The sequence below is a fragment of the Xiphophorus couchianus genome, chromosome 6 (assembly GCF_001444195.1).
Source record: "Xiphophorus couchianus chromosome 6, X_couchianus-1.0, whole genome shotgun sequence".
Taxonomy (NCBI): Eukaryota; Metazoa; Chordata; class Actinopteri; order Cyprinodontiformes; family Poeciliidae; genus Xiphophorus; species Xiphophorus couchianus.
The window spans coordinates 29,066,555-29,086,581 of record NC_040233.1 but is presented as its reverse complement, the minus strand read 5'-3'; the positions used below and the strand labels follow the sequence as shown (position 1 = coordinate 29,086,581).

Sequence of the window (20,027 nt, the reverse complement as noted above, 5' to 3'; positions counted from 1 at the left end):
GAGCTAGGTCTGCCTTAGTTGATTTCTTTTGGGCCCATTTTGTTATATTTTTTAGATTTGCTGTTGTAAGGCTTTTGTTAAGAATTTTTGAAAAATAAATAGAAAATATTTTTTCATATATGCCTTTGTCCTTGAGCCTTACTGGTCGGACCGTAACACAGGCCCTCAGCCAATCAGAGGGCAGTAATGTAATGTAGTTACTTTATCCAGGTGAACAGAAACTAAACTGAAGTTATTATTTTTGCAGCTAAAGAGGAACGAACTGGAGCTTCAGTTGCTACAGCTGGAAACTAGAGATCAGGTTGAACCTGGGAGTAGTGGTGACCTTTGACCTGAACCTTCAGAGCCACATAAAGACAGTTACATAGTTGGCCTTCCACCACCAGAACATTTCCGGGATTAAACCTCTCGCAGTCTTAAGAGATGGGGTTGCAATGACCCTGCGTGCTTTTATGAGGATTGTTTAGTGTGGTTTTGGGAACTGACGGTCTGACGGAGCCTCCACCTCACAGCTGTCAGACCGTCACATCTGCCGCGCTCCTCCTGAGTGTCGTACTGCCTAACATCAAAGCCTTGCTGGAAAGTGCTGCTCAGATAAAGGTGACTGCGTACCTGAGGCGACTGCTTGGCGGCACTCCTGGAGGGCGGAGTCAGGTTCTCCATGGCGCTGGTGGACGGCTGGCGGGTGGAGGGCGTCGGCTCGGTGTTGGCGCTGCTGCTGCTTCGCAGCGAAGCGCTCTGAGGCTGAGAGCGCGGCGTCCTGGCCCCGCCCCCTCCGCGGCTCTGCTGTTCGACCTTGACGATGTGGGCGGTGCCCGCCATGGCAGTCTGGCGGGGGATGGCGACAGCGACAGCGGTGGCGGCGCCCAGCGGCAGGTCGGGCGGCGGGTGGCGGCGTGGGGTGGAGCACTCTTCGCTCTGGGTGCTCCGCCTGCTGCCGACCTCGTCCAGGCTGCTGTTGGACGCCACGCGACCTTTGCCCCCCACCTGGCTGCCGAAGTCGTCCGAGTTGCTGTGGCTGTTGTGCGAGCTCTCGGTGCTCAGGTTGTCGGAGCTGGAGTCGTGCAGGGAGTGGGCGGAGCGAGTGGACAGGCTGTGGGCGGCGTTGCTCAGGTGGTAGACGGGGTTCTGGAAGGACAGCGGCTGCAGGCTGCGCTGCTGGCCGAGCGACGGCGGCAGCGGACGTCTCACCTGCGGCGCGCTCTGCGGCTGGCCGTCTCTGGGCGGGGCTTTGGATTGGTGCGTCACCGGCTGAGGGGTCACCGGATTGGAGTGGGGGTAAGTCACTGGGGGCGGGGCGTGGCCTACAGAGGCCTGAGAGCCTACCCTGCTGAGGCGGGGAGGGGCCTCGTGGGGCGCTGGGGGCCCTTTGGGGTCATGAAGGCTCTGAGAGTCCTGGAGGTCCACCAGAGAGACGCTGCGGCCGTTGGGCAGCGGGCCGTCCCGCTCCTCCTGATCCGAGAAGCCGGTGTGGGCAGAGGGATGCTGCTGAGCCAGCAGGGGGCGCTGGCTGCGACCGTAAGCCTCGGCCTGCTCACCGACCGAAGACTGAAGGCTGCGGCTGCAGGAAGTGACACAAACACAGACATTAGAGACAGAACGCAGCTTCTTCCTGTCTCTAATAATTGCTGGGTTTTATAATAAATTTTATTCATAATTCTGCAGAAGGAATCTTTGGATTATAGTTTCCACAAAATGGCCGTGGACAGAGTGGCTGCCATTCCTCTGACAGCATGGCAGCAAGGGCCTAGTTCAAGTCCAGAGCCAAGAGGAGGAGCTTCACCGCAGCCTGAAGCCAACCAGAGCTAAACATTAGCCCAACCGCAAGCTAGCATGTTGTAACCAGACACGGCTGAGCAGCTAACCGGAGCGTTGCCGGACCAAGCTAACCGGAGCGTTGCCGTAGTGTCCAGGACCAGACAGCTGAGGAGGCTGCAGCCGGTGAACCAGTGCAAGATCCTCTGATCACTTAGATAAGAGATCTACGTGATCAGAGGATCACTTCCCTCATTCGCTGGAACGTCCCTGATCCAGCGATCAGGTCAGAGGTTTTCTGACACATTTCAATATGTCTGACTGTGTTGTTGAGTTCTGCAGGTTTCTAAACCTTCAAACCGCAGATAAAGATTTCTGTCTTCCTGTTTTGAGGAACGTTGTTCACATTAATGTTACACCAAACGTAACTTCACTTCCTGTCTAACTGAGTAACCTGGTTATCTGGTTTCTGATTGGTTACCTGTCGGCCGGGTCCTCAAAGATGCGCTGCAGTCCTGACGACACGCTGCCGCTGGCGTTGTGGGCGGGGCTGTTGTCCTGGAAACGCCTCAGCTGTTGCTGGACGGGCGTGGGCGCCGACAGACAGCGGGAGATGTCTCCCAGAATCCTCGGCAGCGGGCCCAGCTTAGCTACGGTGGCCTGCAGGAATGAATTTTCACCCTGCGGTCGCCGTTTGGTGGTGTGTTTGAGTGCAGACGGACGGAGGGGGAGCGTCGGGTGGAGGCGGGAAAAGCAAAAGATGGAGGCAGGAAGTGAACAGAAAGAGGAAAACGGGAGGGAAGAAAACATGAGGAAAACGTCATGGAAACCAAAACGAACTGGAACATCATGCTTCTACTGAACAGAACCAGAACACAGCAGAGCCATGCTGAGAGCGCCTCCTACAGGTGAGACGGGTGAGGGGGTGAGCACAGCAGGGCTGGTGGGGGCGGGGCATGCTGTGATGGTCGCTCCGGCGGCGTTAATCAGGTTATATGAAGTCCAGACAAACACACCAATAATCAATAATCACACAATGATTAATTAGTTTAGCTGAAGATAAATCCTGTTTCATTTGGTCTCAGTGATGAATCAGTTTGACCTGCAGTTTATTAAAACACTTTTCATTTCCTGGAAATCATTTCTACAGATATAAAATAGATCTGATCTGTTCATGAATAAAAACCTGCTTTGTTTCTGAACAGTTTTAGAATAAAACTGTTTTAATCATAAAATCACCTGAAAATAAAGATTTTTTTACAACAGCATCCAGTTTAAAGGTTTCAAATCATTCTTTGATGTTTGTGTTTCCAGTTTAACTGAAATATTTAAACCTGTTGAGATTCATCTGCAGATGGCTTTTATCTGGAAGCAGTTCATTCGTTTCTGTGAATCTGAACGGATTCAGATTCATTTCAACCTGACCGACTTTAAAGATCTGAGCATTTCTGCAGAAAACGTCTGACCAATCACACGCCACGGAGGAACCGCTGGACCCGGCCCGTTGCCATGACGACCACCGTTTAAAACTACCATCATGACGTTTTGTCACATTGTGGGACGAAATAAATCCAGGATTTTTGTACAATAACTAAACAAATGTGAGACCTGAGGAGAGACAGTTCCAGAATCCAAACGGATCCAAGATATAATATTTTTATGTGGTGGACATATTTAATCCACAGGGATTACTGGTTTTCTGTTGTCCATTTGGACCAGATTATTTTCCTTGATCAGAGAATAATAGTTTCTCTAGGATGTAAATATCCTGTTTGATTCTGATTCATTCATCAGCAGGTTTTAATCACTGAAGGTCTTTCTGGTGATTTGATGTTCCAGGGTCCAGTTTTCACTCAGAACTTCATGTTTACTGGGTCCAAAGTAACGATGACCACAGTTTAATCACCGGACAACCCAGAAAACACGGCTGCAGTTACTGAATCATGACTGGGCTTAAGGGCCTCATAAGGCCCATCAGGTCCTAAACAGGAACACACACACACACACACACCTTGTCGAGCTGGGAGACGACCTCCCACAGCAGGGCGTGCAGCACCGACAGCTCGCGGCCCAGGTCGATGTAGCCCTCGAAGCCCGGCGTGTTGGACAGAGTCTCCGGGTTGGAGATCTCCGACAGGAAACGCATCATCCCGGCCCACTCGTGCTCCAGGAAGTCGTTCATGAAGGCCATGTACTCCTCCTTGTTCCCGAACCTGCTGAGGAGGCCGGCGTCAGTCCGAGGAGAGACGGGCCGGACCCGACGGATCGGCTGCAGACTCACTTGGTGAAGTTGGCGAGGTTCTGGATGACCTTGGCGATGAGCGTGAGCGTCCTGGAGGTCCGGTCGTCGGGATACTCCTGCATCAGGTTGAAGAGCGACGGCGACATGATGGCGGGACACAGGAAGCGCAGGAAGAGCGAGGCGCTGATCAGACGCTTGCTGATGTCATGAGGATGGCCGCGCGCCACACACTGCTGCTTCCACGACGCAAACACTTCCTTCAGCTCCCGAGGGAAAACGCTGCAACACAACGGGACGGAACCGAGCGGGTCACAGGGAGCCCACAGAGGTTCCACTGGGTCTTACTGGTTCTACTGGGTCTGCTGGTTCTACTGGTCCTATTGGGTCTGCTGGTCCTACTGGGTCTGCTGGTTCTACTGGTCCTACTGGGTCTGCTGGTCCTACTGGGTCTGCTGGTTCTACTGGGTCTGCTGGTCCTACTGGGTCTGCTGGTTCTACTGGTCTTACTGGGTCTGCTGGTTCTACTGGGTCTGCTGGTTCTACTGGTCTTACTGGGTCTGCTGGTTCTACTGGTCTTACTGGGTCTGCTGGTCCTACTGGGTCTGCTGGTTCTACTGGTCTTACTGGGTCTGCTGGTTCTGGTCCAACTCACCACTGCAGTACTGAATCCAATATTAAAACCAAGAAAACACAACAACCAACTACGGCTGTAAATAATAATTATTTTAGTTATTAATGACTGAAATGCCAAATTCTGCTGATTTATAAAATGTAGAAACATTAAATTGAAACGATTCCTCCAATGATTCCAGTTCCTCCATTATTAAAATTCTTCCAGGAAAATTGTGTTAATTTATGTTTTATTATTTAGCGTGCCGTGTTCCAGCCGGAACATTATTTGTGCTGCGCGGATCTCTGACTTCCTCCTCTAGTTGTTGGCAGCATAACGTCCAATGTTCAAGTTCGGCCTGGGAGGATTTTATTGATTAGTGATAACGTCCGGGTTTTTATGGTTTTTGGGAACCAATAAGCATCTTTAAAATGACTGGCGCCATGCCTGCAGTACGGCAGCCTTTCTCCTCCGGGAGCTGCTGGTTCAGAGCTGCAGGTATTAATACAGGTGAGCTGATAGACTGAACACGGCGGGCGGCTGAGTAGCTGATGGTTACAGTGTAAGTGTAGCTTTACAGACGAACCGCACAATAAATTTCATATCATCCTGGTCTGAACAAACAGCTGGCGGAGCGTCATGGCGGTTCATGGCTGTAGACGAGTTTCTGAGTGTGACGAACGAAGGTGGGGTAAAAATCCCATATTGCTGCCCCAGTTCTTACGTTCTGGTCTGAGTCAGAGTTCATCCATTAAACATGAACATAAAGATGAATACAGAAACCAAAAGCTGGAGCATAAACATTTTTTATAAGCGTATCTGTGAGTCTTTTTATTATTAAACTGGATATAATTTCAGATTCTTGTATAACTTTTCTACAGGTTAACTTAGAAAGTGAGATATTATTGTTACAGGTTAGTTTTCTAAACTACAGAAAATTAACTGTTAGAGAAACTAAAAATGAAAAACTGGACTGATGTTGATGTCTGATAGTAACACTGGTGTTGTGCCAGATTTACCAATATTTTATTCATTTATTTTATCCGATTAGTCGATTAATAGTAAAAATAATCGATAGATTATTCGATTACAACAGCCCTACATTAAATAAATAAATAGATTTTAACAGAAGTAGGAGAAACTAAAACTGAACAAATAATTTGTTCAGTTTTAGTTTCATTATTTCATTATTGCTGCAAGTTAATTATTGTTTTTATTCTTCCAGCAGATGGAGCCACTATGACCACTAATCAATGGCAAAAATTTCAATAATCGATTAGTCATGAGTCAGTTTCAGCCTTAATCCAGCATCTGTTCCAGAACCTTTACAACCTCCAGAACCTTTAGAACTTCAAGAACCTCAAGAACCTTTACAACCTCCAGAACCTTTAGAACTTCTAGAGTCTCTAGAGCCTCCAGAACCTCCAGAACCCGCGGGTCGGCGCCGGCTCACCAGTAGGAGTTGATGATCTTGCAGAAGGCGAGCTCGCAGCACATCTTCAGGTTGCTCTGATGGTCCGACAGGTCGCTGCCGGAACATCGGCTCGGGTCCACCTCGCAGTTCTCGTCCGACTCGTACAGAGCCTTGATGAACTCCCCTGGGGAAACACAGAACCCGTCAGAACCGGCCCGATCCAGACCAGCGGAACCTTCTGACTGATTCTACGTCTGGAGGAGCGGCGATGCGTTCACCGTCAGCACAGAAGCTGGGATTTTACAACTTTAACGGGTCGCCCAGTGAGCCGGAACCGACTCGACCCGATCCACCGGGAGGGTTAATATTTAATAACCGCAGCTGAAAATAAAACAGGAGCGCCGAGCCGCTGCAGCATTCAAGCCCAGCAGAACCGACCTGAAGCCAGCGGGTCCAGAAATAGATTTAAAGTTTGTGACAGAAACGCAGGAGGAGAAATTTTATCTCCTTCTGAAACGTTAACGAGCCGCAGGGGAGGAAGAGGAGGAGGAGCTGCTTCATCGTTCAGAGAGAAACAGACCAGAACATCCGACAAGGAAAGGTCGTTAAGAAGTCGGTGATCGGACCCGGCCGGACTCACCCAAAGCGTCGTGGAGGTACTTCTGGCCCACCAGCTTCAGGTACTCCTCGATGGCCTTGGTGGCCAGCGTGTTCTCCCTGAAGATCAGGACGTCGTGGTCGGCGCAGCGGTCCACCTCTGACATCACCAGGTCGGTCAGGAAGTCCTGAACAGAACATGAAGGTCACTGACCCGATGACCACGACTGGACCTCAGCCTGAGGAACCAGAACCAGTCGGGTTCTGAACATCTGAAAGTAGCAGCAGAACCTCAGCGGCTCGAGGCGTTCCTCAGGGACCGGTCCTCAGATCATTAAAGTTCATATCAGAAATAAATCTACAGAAATTCTTAAAATAACAGAAAAGAAAAATTAAAGAGAATTTATTCCATTTAAAAGAAATAAAACTTCAGTAAAGTTAAAACTTTAATTTAAGATTTGAAATGTTTTAAAGTAGTTTTTCTGACTTGCAGAGTTGGTGAATAAATATTTCACTCTGCAGCTTTAAAACTCATTAAATGATTAAAGTTTAACTTCCTCACTAACTGCTTCATCTAGAATCCGTTTCATGTATTCATCACACCACAGGTTTCCAAACCCTGAGCATTTTGGGCTCAGAGGATCAGAACCTGGAAGTTCAGTAAAACTCTAAAGGAAACAAACGCAGTGGTCTGGATCCGGGCAGCAGGGGGCGCCACACCTCCAGCCTCAGCTCGGAACAGGAAGACCGAAGTTAAAGGAAGGAAGTGATTCTTCCTACCCAGATGTTTGTCTCCATATTTATCTGACCTGAGCGGAGCGGAGGCAGAGTGCGATGCTGGTTCTGACCTTGGCCCGGCCCGTGCTCTGCAGGATGTGCACCAGGGCGCACGCCATCTCCTCCTTGTTGCGGACGCTGATGACGGGTTCCAGCACGGAGCACAGCATGCCGTAGTTGTTGGTGACGAACTCGGCAAACTCCTTGTACTGCTCCATGGGCAGGATGGAGATGGTCTGGAAGCGGGACTTGATCCGGATGGACGGGCCGCCGCCCTTGGCCTTGCTGGCGGTCGGCGTGCTGACCGGGTACCACTTCTCCACGAACTGCCGGCCCGTCACGCCGGCCACCGGGATGTTCACCAGCCCCACGTAGTTGTTCTTGTCCTTCTTCTTCTTCTTGTCGCCGTCGCGGTAGATGTGCACGGTGATGCTGCGCACGGCAGGCAGGCTGCAGAAGTCGAAGTGCTCGCCCCAGAACAGGCTGTCCAACCGGGCCTTGCTGGTGGTCCGGGCGTACAGGACGTCGTCCAGGCACAGCTCGCAGAAGTACCGCTTCTTCGGCGCCAGGTCTTTGGCCTCGATGATCCACAGCCGCAGCAGGTTCTCCGCCCGCCGGCAGTTGTCCTGGAAACGAGCAAGAACCCGTTCAAACGGCATCGACAGAACCAGAACTTTAAGGAAGGTTCTGAACCAGACCCGACGGGTACAACCAACCAGAACCAACCAGAACCAGCGTTGGGCGATGCAGCCAATAATTATTCTATTTCAGACCAGATCTGATTTCTAGTTTTCATAAAGTGGATTTTATTTCAATCTCTGGTGGGAATTATTAATTATGAGAATAAAATCTGAATATTAAATCTACAAAATCTCAACATGTTTCTGATCTACTTTCTATCTTACAGCATCTGAAACAAAACAAGATTAGCTGACAGCACAGGAGATTATTTTAGATTAAAATAATTAAAATACGAGTTATTAGAGAAATAATCTGCCAGGGAGCAAAACATTAAAACCTAATCTGAGGAAAATGAGACGTTTATTTCAAATCTACTAAAATATTTAGACTAGAAAGTCGACCAACAATATTTGGTAAGATTTTAATGATCAATAATCTTGTGGAGTTAAAATTATCTGACTCTTTAATCAAATGTTTCAAAGTCCTGCTGATAATAATAATGATTTAATATTTAATAAAAGATAAAAATGTTTATCTGTAAAACTTTTATTTCACAAGTCGCTCCAGATTCAGGTTTGATTTGGTTGTTTTTCATGTTTAATGTTATTTTAATAAATATTCCAATAAATGAAACATAAATAAAATAAATTCTCCTGAAATCACGACTTTATTCTGGTAATGAATGTTGTAGGAAGCCTGGCTGTAACTCTGCGCTCCGGTTCCCCTCAATCCACTTTAAATAACAGAAACTTCTGGTGGAGCCGGTACTGGGTCCAGAGCCGGGTCCAGAACCGGGTCCAGAACCGGGCCGGGCCTCACCTTGTTGGGCTGGACGGTTCTCCTCAGGTTCTCCATCCACTTGTCGCGCTCCGAGGCCGAGGTGCAGCTGAAGCACTTGCTGCCTCCGGCGTAGGTCACCTGGGGGCGAGAGGGCAGGTGAGCGACCCGACGGGCGGGACCGGGCCGGGACCGGGCCGGGACTCACCTCGAAGCAGAACTCCTGGCCCAGGACGCTGCTGTGCAGAGGCTTGATGAACACGTCCTCCTCCATGCTGAGGTCCAGAGCCTCGGCGCTGCTGGGGCTCAGCAAGGACTCATGGGAAACCGCCTCCTTCAGCCGGGGCAGCCCGCGGGCCCTGCAGCAGAACCGGGCCAGAACCAGGACCAGGGGGGAGAGGGTCACAACCGGATTAATGACGGGCCAGAACCGGGTTAATACAGGCCAGAACCGGGTCAGAACCAGGGAGGATTACTGGGATGGGTTCTGTTTCAGGGCCGGTCCAACAGAACCAGAACCAGTTACAGAATCTTTCCTTCTTCTGGTTTCTGCAGCCGTGTTTCAGCCGGTTCTGGTCCGGTCGGAGGCGATCAGAACCACAGCCAGAACTTCCTGGGTTCTGCTGATCCAACCCGTAGTTCTGGTTGCAGTTCACTGAGACGACACCGGGTTCAGTATCTTACAGCTGAATAAACCTACAACTTGTGATCAGAACCAGAACCAGAACCATCTGCATCATCGATGAGTTCATTCACAAACAGACTTGTGATTCTGGTTCTGGTCGGGTTGTGAGCCGAGCGGTACCTGTCCGGGTCGGCGGGCCGCAGCGACGGCAGTCTGAAGCTGGTGTTCCGGTCCAGTTTGGTCTGGCTCTTGGTTCTCTTGATGGAGCCTTTCAGACGTTTGCTGAAGAAGTTCTGAAAGAGAAGCAGAACCCGGTCAGGCCCAGGCGATGACCTCTGACCCCCAGCTGTCCCAGTTAGGGAATCTTTTCCTCCCACTCAACTTTCCCTGAGTCTGAGCCCAGCTGCTTCCGCCAGTCAGAACCGGGTCGCCTGGTTCTGCTGCTGACCAGGTCAGAACTTTCAACCTGCAGCTGGTCCGTCACTAACGAGGCAGAGCGGCCTCGTTTCCTGAGATATCGCTGTCCTCAAACGCATCGTCAGACGCTCGCTGCCAGGAGAACATTAACTTGGAGGACTTGGACCAAAGCTACATGTTCTAATAAAGTAAGACAAGACGTGGACTAGTCTTTTGCCAAGTCCTTCAGATGACCAGGATGTGACCTGTAGCTGAGAAACAGCACAACTAAACTAGGACTTGGTTTTCTAAAGAACGGACTGGGACCTTCAAAAACCGTCCTGATGTGTCTCCAGGATATAAATGTCCTGAAGGACAGACCTGTCCAACTCCAGTCCTGCAGGTCCTGGACGAGTCTCTAGTTCACCTCGACTCGTTTATCTCATTGAGGCGTCTGGAATCAGAGCAACTTCTAAACCAGGCAGATCACCTGGTCCTTAAAGACCCGACTGCTGCAGGAGGACATGGAGGGCATGGGGACATGGAGGACATGGGACACGGAGGACATGGAGGACATGGGGACACGGAGGACATGGAGGACATGGAGGACATGGGGACATGGAGGACATGGGGACACGGAGGACATGGGGACACGGAGGACATGGAGGACATGGGACACGGAGGACATGGAGGACATGGGGACATGGAGGACATGGAGGACATGGGACACGGAGGACATGGAGGACATGGGGACATGGAGGACATGGAGGACATGGGGACACGGAGGACATGGAGGACATGGGACACGGAGGACATGGAGGACATGGAGGACATGGGGACACGGAGGACATGGAGGACATGGAGGACATGGGGACACGGAGGACATGGAGGACATGGAGGACTCACCGGCACTTTGAAAGGAGAAGAGTTGGGATTGTCGACCGCGAGGTTCTTCTCTGAGCTGCCCAAACCGGAAATGCTCCTCCTCCTCGGAGAACGCTCCGAAGACACTTCTGAGGAGACGGACAGAGAGAGAAAGAAAATTAGTTCATATCAACCAGAGAAGCCTCTTCTTTTCCCTCTTTTTTTCCTGTTTTTCCCGTTTTTTGCTGTTTTTCCCACCAATGTCCGACCGTCATCATCTGGACGGACGGACTGCTGTCATTCAGAGACGATGGAGGACAAACAGGACGGGGGACGGATGGACGTTAGATGGCAGCTGGTTCCAGCAGGAAGAGGAACCTCACAGTGGAGCGTTTAGCTCAACGCTCCACTGCTGAAGGAAAACTGCTGCAAACTGACCCAAACCTGCAGGAACTAAACCGGAGACAGACATTGGCTCAGATCTGATTCCGTCCAATCAGCAGCGAGCGCCGTCGTCATGATGTTTACATGCGATGGAGGCTTCCCGCAGCAGGAACGTCGGAGCTGCAGCGAACGCAGCATGCAGCAGCAGCCGGGCTGGAGGACGCTCGCCGCAGCAGGACGTCGCCGCTGCAGCAGCGCCGCAGCAGGAACTTTCATGCACACACACACAGAAGCAGCTGGGGGGGGGGAGAGCCGCGGCGGCGGTCCCAAACGCGGACGCCGTCGCCGCTCTGCGTCCCAGACACAAAGTTCAGGCAGCATGCTGCAGGAAGTGAGACGGATCGGTCACATGACAGAAACATACCTCGATCGCAGCTGTTCCCCATCATCTGAGGACGACACACACACACACACACACACACACACACACACACAGGGTCAGACGGGATTGGCCGGAGCAGCCGCCGCCTGCCAGCCAATCAGCTCCAGCTGCAAACATCCGTCTGCATCCCGTCGACATCCTCCATCCTGCCTCTCCCTCCTCTGCATCCTCACTCAGCAGAAACTCGATCCTCCAGGTTTACCGCATCTAACCAATCAATCTGCAGCTTCCTCCTCTCTCTCTTCCTCCTCCTCTCTATCCTCTTTCTTGTCTCTCCTCCTCTTCCTGCTCCTCCTCCTTCTCATCATCATCCTCCTCTCTCTCTTCCTCATCCTCCTCCTCTCTCCTGTCCTGATGTGGGATGCCGCTCTGGGCGCCGTTATCCCAGTGGCTCAGATTCGCCGTTTCCTCTCCCACTGCAGCTCTGAAGCTTCCTGACTGAGCCGGCTCTGGGTCAGAGGTCGTCTGATGGTTTGGTTCCTGAAGGCGGCTCAGCTCTGGGTCAGAGGTCGTCTGATGGTTTGGTTCCTGAAGGCGGCTCAGCTCTGGGTCAGAGGTCGTCTGATGGTTTGGTTCCTGAAGGCGGCTCAGCTCTGGGTCAGAGGTCGTCTGATGGTTTGGTTCCTGAAGGCGGCTCAGCTCTGGGTCAGAGGTCGGCTGATCTCAGCTCCAAAGAGCCAGCAGCTCAGCTTGACAACACTCTTCAGTGTGGACGTTCCTGCTGCAGGAAGCTGTCCTTTACGATTTTTAAAACGAAGCCAGAGGAACCAGAGAGAGTCAGGCTGCGACAGAGCGAGAGAGAGCAGGACTTCCCACAGATAACGGGAAGGTTAACCAGCTTTCAGCCTCTGTGTTGGAAAACGCTGCAGCCTGTTTGCTATTTTAGAAAATGTAGTGATGAAGATGTTTTCTGTTTTCTGCCTTTCTTGAACTAAATGATCTGGAGTTTCATGTTTTCCTGTTTTGAGTTTTTGTTGCTGTGAAACTTTCCAACTGGCTAAACGTTAGCATGAAAAACACATCAGGCAACAATTACTGCACAGTGTGATATGAATATTACAAACCCTGATGTTGTGATAACTTCCTGCACCAACATGGAGGGCCTTAATGCTAACTGCTAACCGCTAACACAAGGCAGTTTAAATGGGAAACTTGCAGCCATTTGAACTTAGTTAGTAAATCTCTGTTTAACAGCGACTGCTGCCACACACAGTGTGACGTCGCCTCTGGGGAGAATATGAAGAACCTAAAAGTTCCCAATGTCGTTCTGTGACAGGATGACCTTTGACCCAGAGCAGGAGACAGAAGGACGTCATCAGGTGAACAACGTTCCCCACATGTGAATCAGTGTTCACATCCCTGCTGCCATTTGCACATTTACTGTTTTAATGAGAATCATCAGAGATTTTATATAATAATCAGTTTATTATTATTGTTCATTTGGTTTTTTATATATTTAGTTATTTTGTGTGAAGCTGCGTTTCCTGATGCTTCCTGCTGTCGCTTCAACCGGATCAGAACGTTTTAGAAAACTGGGCCAGAACCGAACAGAACCGGACTTCAGCTTCTGTCACCTGAAGGTTTTCTTGTTTCCAGTCGTCTGGGTGACGGCGGTATCGATTGGACCTGGCTCGGCTGACCTTCACAGACTGGGTCAGAGGAACTGGGACAGACTGGAGCCCAGCAGCAGCTCCAGTTTCTGTGTAACCTGCTCCTGTTTCCAGAACCAGCAGGGCCCGTTTGGGTCGAATCCCGTCCTCAGAGCCTACAGCTCTCGCAAAGATTCACAGGAAAAACGCTGCTCAAGATAAACCAGAGGAAACTCAGAGAGCCGGTCTGAGTCGGTGCTGGGAAGACCCGGAGAGACCCGGAGAGAACCGGGCAGACCCGGTTCTACTGGCAGGATGGCTGCTGGTTCTGAAGAGCTGCTGCTCCGGTTTCACATCCCTGGATCATTATAACTGAAGCGTTTTTCCTGCAGCAGAGTGATGGATGGGAATGGGATCAGGGGATCCACTCCAGAACCAGAACCAGATGTTTCTGACTGCAGAAAACCCAAAGTACCTGAGCAGATTCTGCAGAACTCTGCATTAAAGCAGGTGAGTTTCAGCAGGAAGCTGTAGATCCTGAATCCTTCCAGAAATATCCCAGAAACAGTTGAATCGGAACCAGAACCGGGTCAGAGCGGGTCAGCAGGTGCAGCAAACATCCTGGGAACCTGTCATTACATTCCCGCCTGCGCTGGAAACAAACAGCCAGAAATAACTCCAGACTCCATCAGGTGGTTTTGGTTTGGGACGGCGCAGGAATGCAGGTCCGAAACCGTCGGGTTCAGCTCTGCCAGTCCAGAACCGCTGCCTTCAGGTCCAACTCAACATGCTGGGACAAATCTCTGCAGCTGAGCAGGAAAACAAGCTGAGGCTGATCCGTTTCTGGTCGTGTTCCTGGGAACGCCCCGGATCATAAAATGAACCGACACGTTTTCAGTTTTCATTCTGGATTCGGGTTCTTCCTGAAAACCCAAACCAACGGAACCAGAACTTCAACCAGGAAAACACACCTGCCGACCGACTCCACCTGTTCGGACCCGGAGAACGTCTGACACATCTGCCTCTGTTCGGATCGAAGCTTCCCACGATGAGAAACTGAACTTTCACCTGTTTACCCTTTGACCCCGGACGTGGGCGGAGCCGCGCTGCAGACGGACTGAAGGTGAGGAGTGATGTCAACTGGCGGCAGGAATGCTGGGAATGTCTTGAGACTCGGAATGTTGGTTCATTCAGGATCTCAGACAGGAAGCAGCTGCTGACCGAAACCTTTGTGTCGTTGGGTGGAGTTCAAACAACAGCAAACCTGAACGCACCTGAACACACCAACACCGGAACACACCTGAACGCACCTGAACACGCCTGAACGCACCTGAACACACCAACACCGGAACACACCTGAACGCACCTGAACGCACCTGAACACGCCTGAACGCACCTGAACACACCAACACCGGAACACACCTGAACGCACCTGAACGCACCTGAACACGCCTGAACACACCAACACCTGAACCCACCTGAACGCACCTGAACACACCAACACCTGAACACGCCTGAACGCACCTGAACACACCAACACCTGAACACGCCTGAACGCACCTGAACACACCAACACCTGAACACGCCTGAACGCACCTGAACACACCAACACCGGAACACACCTGAACGCACCTGAACACGCCTGAACGCACCTGAACACACCAACACCGGAACACGCCTGAACGCACCTGAACACGCCTGAACGCACCTGAACACACCAACACCGGAACGCACCTGAACACGCCTGAATGCACCTGAACACACCAACACCTGAACACGCCTGAACGCACCTGAACACACCAACACCTGAACACACCTGAACGCACCTGAACACACCAACACCTGAACGCACCTGAATACACCAACACCTGAACGCACCTGAACACACCAACACCTGAACGCAAGAACACCTGAACACGCCTGAAAGCACCTGAACGCATCACAGTTTCCCTTCAGTTCTTCTGACTAATGAATCATTTAAAGAAAATGAATTAAAGCGGAAAATTTTACTGTTTCACATTTAAAAATAAAAGACAAAAGTCAGACAGAAAAGATTTAGACCTTAATGAACATTTTAGCTAAAAATGTGTCTTATATTGTTGGACATAATTACCACTCAGTTTTTATTAATACATAAAATTTTTCAAGCTTTTAGGAAATTATTGTAGAAAATCCCAGGACTTAGCCAGAGGTGTTAGCATTAGCATGCTAATGGAGGCGCGCTAAGTGCTTTGTCTACAACATGTTTAAGATAATGTTAGCATGCTAATGTTTATTTGTTGTAGTGATAATAACTAAAATTCCTGTATTAGTACCACCTCTGTATGCTAACACCAGCTTGCTAAATGTTATATGATTGTTATTTTTAATATTTTTGTCATACTGGCTGAAATTTGATATTCTTATGCTATTATTAGCATGCTATCTTAGCTATATTTTGTATTTTTCTAGCTAAGTCTGGAAGACCAACACAGTATGCTAAATATTGTTTCTGTCATTTTCACAGTAATATTACAAAACAAGATGAGTTATTTTTGGTCTGTTTATTGCTAATATAGCACGCTAACCATGTCATACTTGGTATGTTTCAGGCTAAGTTCTGCACATGATCTTAGCACCTGACGTGTGTCAGCACTGATTTTGCTTTTATGAATGTTGTCAGGATAAATGTTTTGTCTAAATGTGATATTTTGATATGTTAAAATGTAATTTAGAAAGCTGGTTGGAGGGAAAACAGAAAAACACCAGCATGAGATTTTCTGGTTTTGTGTCAGAAGCTCCTGAGGAATCCATCCAAAATGGTGGCTGTCAGTTTCTGCATCTCTGATGTTTGTCATGAATCTTAGTGAACTTTCTCCTGCTTCTCCAGAGAACAAACAAACAGCAGCTCCAGACTCGTCCTTCGTCCCTGACATCGTCACAGAGCTCAGCTTTCACAGCAAATATTCAAAGAATGGAGGAACCTCTGCCTCCGCCGGCATTCCTCTGAATTTATTAACAGAGCCGTCGGGTCGGGTCGGGCTGGACCGGGATCAGCCAGGACCCAACGGAGAGCGCCGAGCTCCAGAGCCGACCCGCAGCATCACGCACCCCGGATCAGAACAAATTAAATCAGCTGGTCAGGACGTTTAAACGCCATGAAACTCGGTTCTGGGTACCAAACGTTCTGGTTCTGTTGGATCCATCAGAGGAGGAGGAGGTCGGGCTCGGCATTTTGAGCATTTTAATTCTGTTTCTGACAGTTCTTGGACTTCCTTCATAGCTTACATAGTTTTTTTTTAATGGATAAAATTCTGCCTTAGATAAACCAAAAACTGAGAATTTAAACTGGAATTAAACTGAGACAAAACCTTGTGCCACAAAACAGAACGATGATATTAACGAAACAAAAGATTCTCCTGGACGACCTGAGAGTCCAGATGGGAGGAAACTCCTGCAGGCGTTCCACAGAAAAACCAACTTTAAACCGAGACAAAGAGCAGAACCAAACAGAACCACAATGAAACCTGAATCAGGAAAATCAACATCAGGCAGAATACAAACATAATGGAATAAAACCAGAATAAAAATAGAATCCAAGTAGAAAAAACCATAAAAATCAGAGCAAAATTCAGATTAAAACTGAATTTATTTTCAGGATAAAAACGGGATGAAAAGAATAAAAACACCTGTCATAAAACAGGATGAAACCTGAATAAAATTAGATTTAAAAACCAAACAAACTGGGAGAAAATAGACACAAAAAAGAGGAAAAGAAATCAGTGACAAAAAGAATAAAACAATGTAAAAAAAAATGGGCTAAATTTAGTTTGAATGGAGATAAAACTGAGATGAAAAACAGAAAAAAGTCCAGATGAAATCAGAATAAACTACATATATGAATTATATTTTTATTTTTACCATAATTAGTAAAAAAATAAACCTGATAAAAGTGAGACATAACTAGAATAAAATCAAGGTGAAGTGAAAATAAAACCAGAATTAAATCTGAAAAATCAAAATCAGACGGAACACAAAGTGGAATAAAACCCGGAATGAAACTTGACCAGAACCAGATTGAAACTGGATCAAATCTGAATAAAACCCAAGAATTGATTCAGAAATGGGATAAATTCTGCTGAATCAACATAAAACTGACTGGACCTGATAAAACAAATAAAAGTGGTAAAAACTAAAATGTTTATGGAATCAGATCAGGATTATGAAAACCTCATCAGAACCAGAACCAGAACCAGATCCGGATGTTTGGGATTCCGGGAAATTAAACATTTATTTAAACCGAACCGACCGGTTCAGTTTCTCATTCTAACTGGACTCCGTTTGAATAAATCCAGCCGAACCGGACCTGTTCAGTCAGTTACTGTCAGATTTTTGGGTCGAACCTGGAAAACTCATTTCAACAGATTCTCTAACGGACCAAACACGAACTCAGCGGTTCTGGTTCTGAAGCTCGGATTAAACCTGGAGTTCGGTTCTGTTCGGGATCGATAAGTGCTAGTTCAGACTAGCTGCGCTGACCGGTACCGGCTCAGTTCGGCTGGAAGCAGCAGGTTCCTGCAGCCGGACACCAACTACTTCAGCGGTGTTTCAGAGAGCCGAGAGCCGGAGGACAGAGCCCCGCAGCCGGCCACAGAGGCTGCCCGCGCTCCGGTGACCAGCCACCGGGCTCGGAGCAGCGAACGGGACGGGACTCACCTACGAGGTCCATCAGAACCGAGGTCCGGACATGTCCCGAGCCGGAGACATATTCATTCAGTATGAGAGACTCCGCCGATTCAGCACACTCACTTCCGCTCAGACCTTCACAATAAGAGCCCGGCACTTCAGACCGAGGTGAGCGAAGGATTTCTGCTATTCTTCCTTTACTTTTCAGACAGTTGCTATGATGCGCTACCATGGCAACAAGGTATTGTTTTCACAACAGGAAGAGGCTGATTAGCATCTCAAAAGCTCAAATAACACCTGAACTTTGACCCCAAATCCCAGAGGAGTTGAAAAGGAGGCTTCATGGATGCAGCAGCGAGAAGGAAGGAATCAAATCCGACTCCAAGCAGCCCAGCAGAGAGCTGGAGAGCAGCAGCAAAAGCAAATGAGGTGGATTAGCAGAGCTAGCTAACAGCTTGTGGAGCCGTTAGCATGTCAGGACAGTCATGGCACTTCAGTTACTACATTTAGTTTCTCTTTGGGATAAATTAATGGTTTTTCATGTGAGTTGAAAATCAGAATATTTACAGGAACATTAAGAACAGCTGAATCATAACAGTTAGAAAAACTATTGAGTTTGTTGGGAACAGTCATGGTGTTGCATCCTGGGAGGAAGGATCTGTGATAACGCTCCTTTATGCACCAAGGATGCACCTCTCACCTGCTGGACCTTCACAATAAGAGCCCAGAACCTCCAGGTGGAGATTATTGTTTCTTTATTGGTTTCTGCATGAAAAACTTGTTAGTTTTACTGACAAAAACTTTTATTTACGACTTAATGAACTGATTAAAACACAAATCTAGATTATTTAGATCTGAATGCATCTAAAAGTTCAGAGTTTGTTTATTATATTATAGTTAGATTATTTTTTAAATAATTTGATTGGAACTTCATTTTGTTGTTTTATTTTATTCCTCTTTTCAAATTATTCAATGAAGTTTGTTAGAAATACAGATTGTAGTGAAAAAGTTTCATCTTTGTAGAGCTAACTTTTATTCTGAAGACTTAAGACTGCGGGATGCTTTTATTTTGAAAGGGAGGGCAGCAGCAGGAAGTGGGGAGACGGGACAGGAGCAGGACCACAGAGGAACACTGAGATGTCTGAGCCGCACTGAAGCAGCCACTGGGGTCTTCATCCACAGCAGGAGGAGGAGGAGGAGGAGCAAGAGGAGGAGATCAAACCCTCAGAGTTTATTATTAAAGCTGAATTAATGTGACATAAAGAAGCAGGAAGGTCCTCCCACCTGCAGGGGGCAGTAAGCATCAATGTGTCCAAAACAGAAAACCTCCATTAAGCTAAAGTTTCTAAAACTAATCCAGAAACTTTCCGAGGTTTCCCAAAGATCCCAGAGCGAGTCGTCCCAGTTTTCTCTCCTCCTGGGAAAACGTTACTGCTCTATTTAAAGATTGAATCTTCCAGATTAGTCTAATTTCTGGTGATCCAGTTCACCCAGTCACAGGAAAAGATGGCGGATGATCTTTGGGATATTTCCACACAGGAGCCGTGTGTGGAAATACGGCTCCTGTGTGGAAAAAAAAGGTTTAGATTCCCAAACCGGTTTGATGTGTGAACACAAAACAAACTGGGATCAGAAAACAGTTTAAATCTCAGATTCTTTCATTAATTTAGCTCCACATTCAGATTTCATGATTCAAAAATCCAAACAATTTATTTTCCAGACTCTTCGTCGCCGTTAAAGGATTTAAACTCCAACAGATTCCCAGATGTTTTCCCAAGAGGACGGCGAGGAAGAGGAGGAGGAGGAAGAGTGTTTGTGGCGGGACAGTCAGACGGTCAGACACTGTAATTAGACCGAGCCGGGAACTGAAATTACACCTGAGCCGCTGCTGACAGGAGGAAGAGGAGGAGGAGGAAGAGGAAGGTTCAGTTCTGGTTTCCATTCAGCCTGAACTCCCAACGCTCCAATTAAACCAGTTCAACCAGTAAAAACCAAAACAAACCAGAATCAGTCAAAGCAGCAGGAAGCAGAAGACATTTCTGCTTTCAACCAGTGACCAGTCTGAACCACCCATTAAAACCATTAAAGCCAGTAAGAAGTCTGAACTGACCATTAAAATAATTAAAACCAGTAAGCAGTCTGAACTGACCATTAAAACCAGTGACACATGAAGCCATATTCCCAGTATGAATTCAGTTGGAAGCTATTT

The 20,027-nt window shown here is 48.4% G+C and overlaps 1 protein-coding gene across 11 annotated transcripts in view; it reads right to left on the bottom strand.

The window, feature by feature from the left end:
• The window catches only part of rasal2 (RAS protein activator like 2), a 51,571-nt gene that overhangs the window by 10,847 nt on the left and 20,697 nt on the right, over positions 1-20,027 (bottom strand). For 5 of the 11 annotated variants that reach the window (XM_028019689.1, XM_028019682.1, XM_028019681.1 and 2 more), the window contains 11 exons: positions 10,781-10,887; positions 9,659-9,771; positions 9,062-9,212; positions 8,896-8,994; positions 7,467-8,021; positions 6,662-6,806; positions 6,061-6,205; positions 4,037-4,276; positions 3,767-3,971; positions 2,237-2,436; positions 613-1,561 (listed from right to left, as the gene is read on the bottom strand). In XM_028019689.1, coding sequence (XP_027875490.1) covers positions 613-1,561; positions 2,237-2,436; positions 3,767-3,971; positions 4,037-4,276; positions 6,061-6,205; positions 6,662-6,806; positions 7,467-8,021; positions 8,896-8,994; positions 9,062-9,212; positions 9,659-9,771; positions 10,781-10,887 — 2,909 coding nt within the window. Of the gene's footprint in view, positions 1-612; positions 1,562-2,236; positions 2,437-3,766; positions 3,972-4,036; positions 4,277-6,060; positions 6,206-6,661; positions 6,807-7,466; positions 8,022-8,895; positions 8,995-9,061; positions 9,213-9,658; positions 9,772-10,780; positions 10,888-11,546; positions 11,572-17,848; positions 18,066-20,027 lie in introns of those variants that run through there. The other 6 variants (XM_028019691.1, XM_028019692.1, XM_028019690.1 and 3 more) reach the window with 6 other exon arrangements.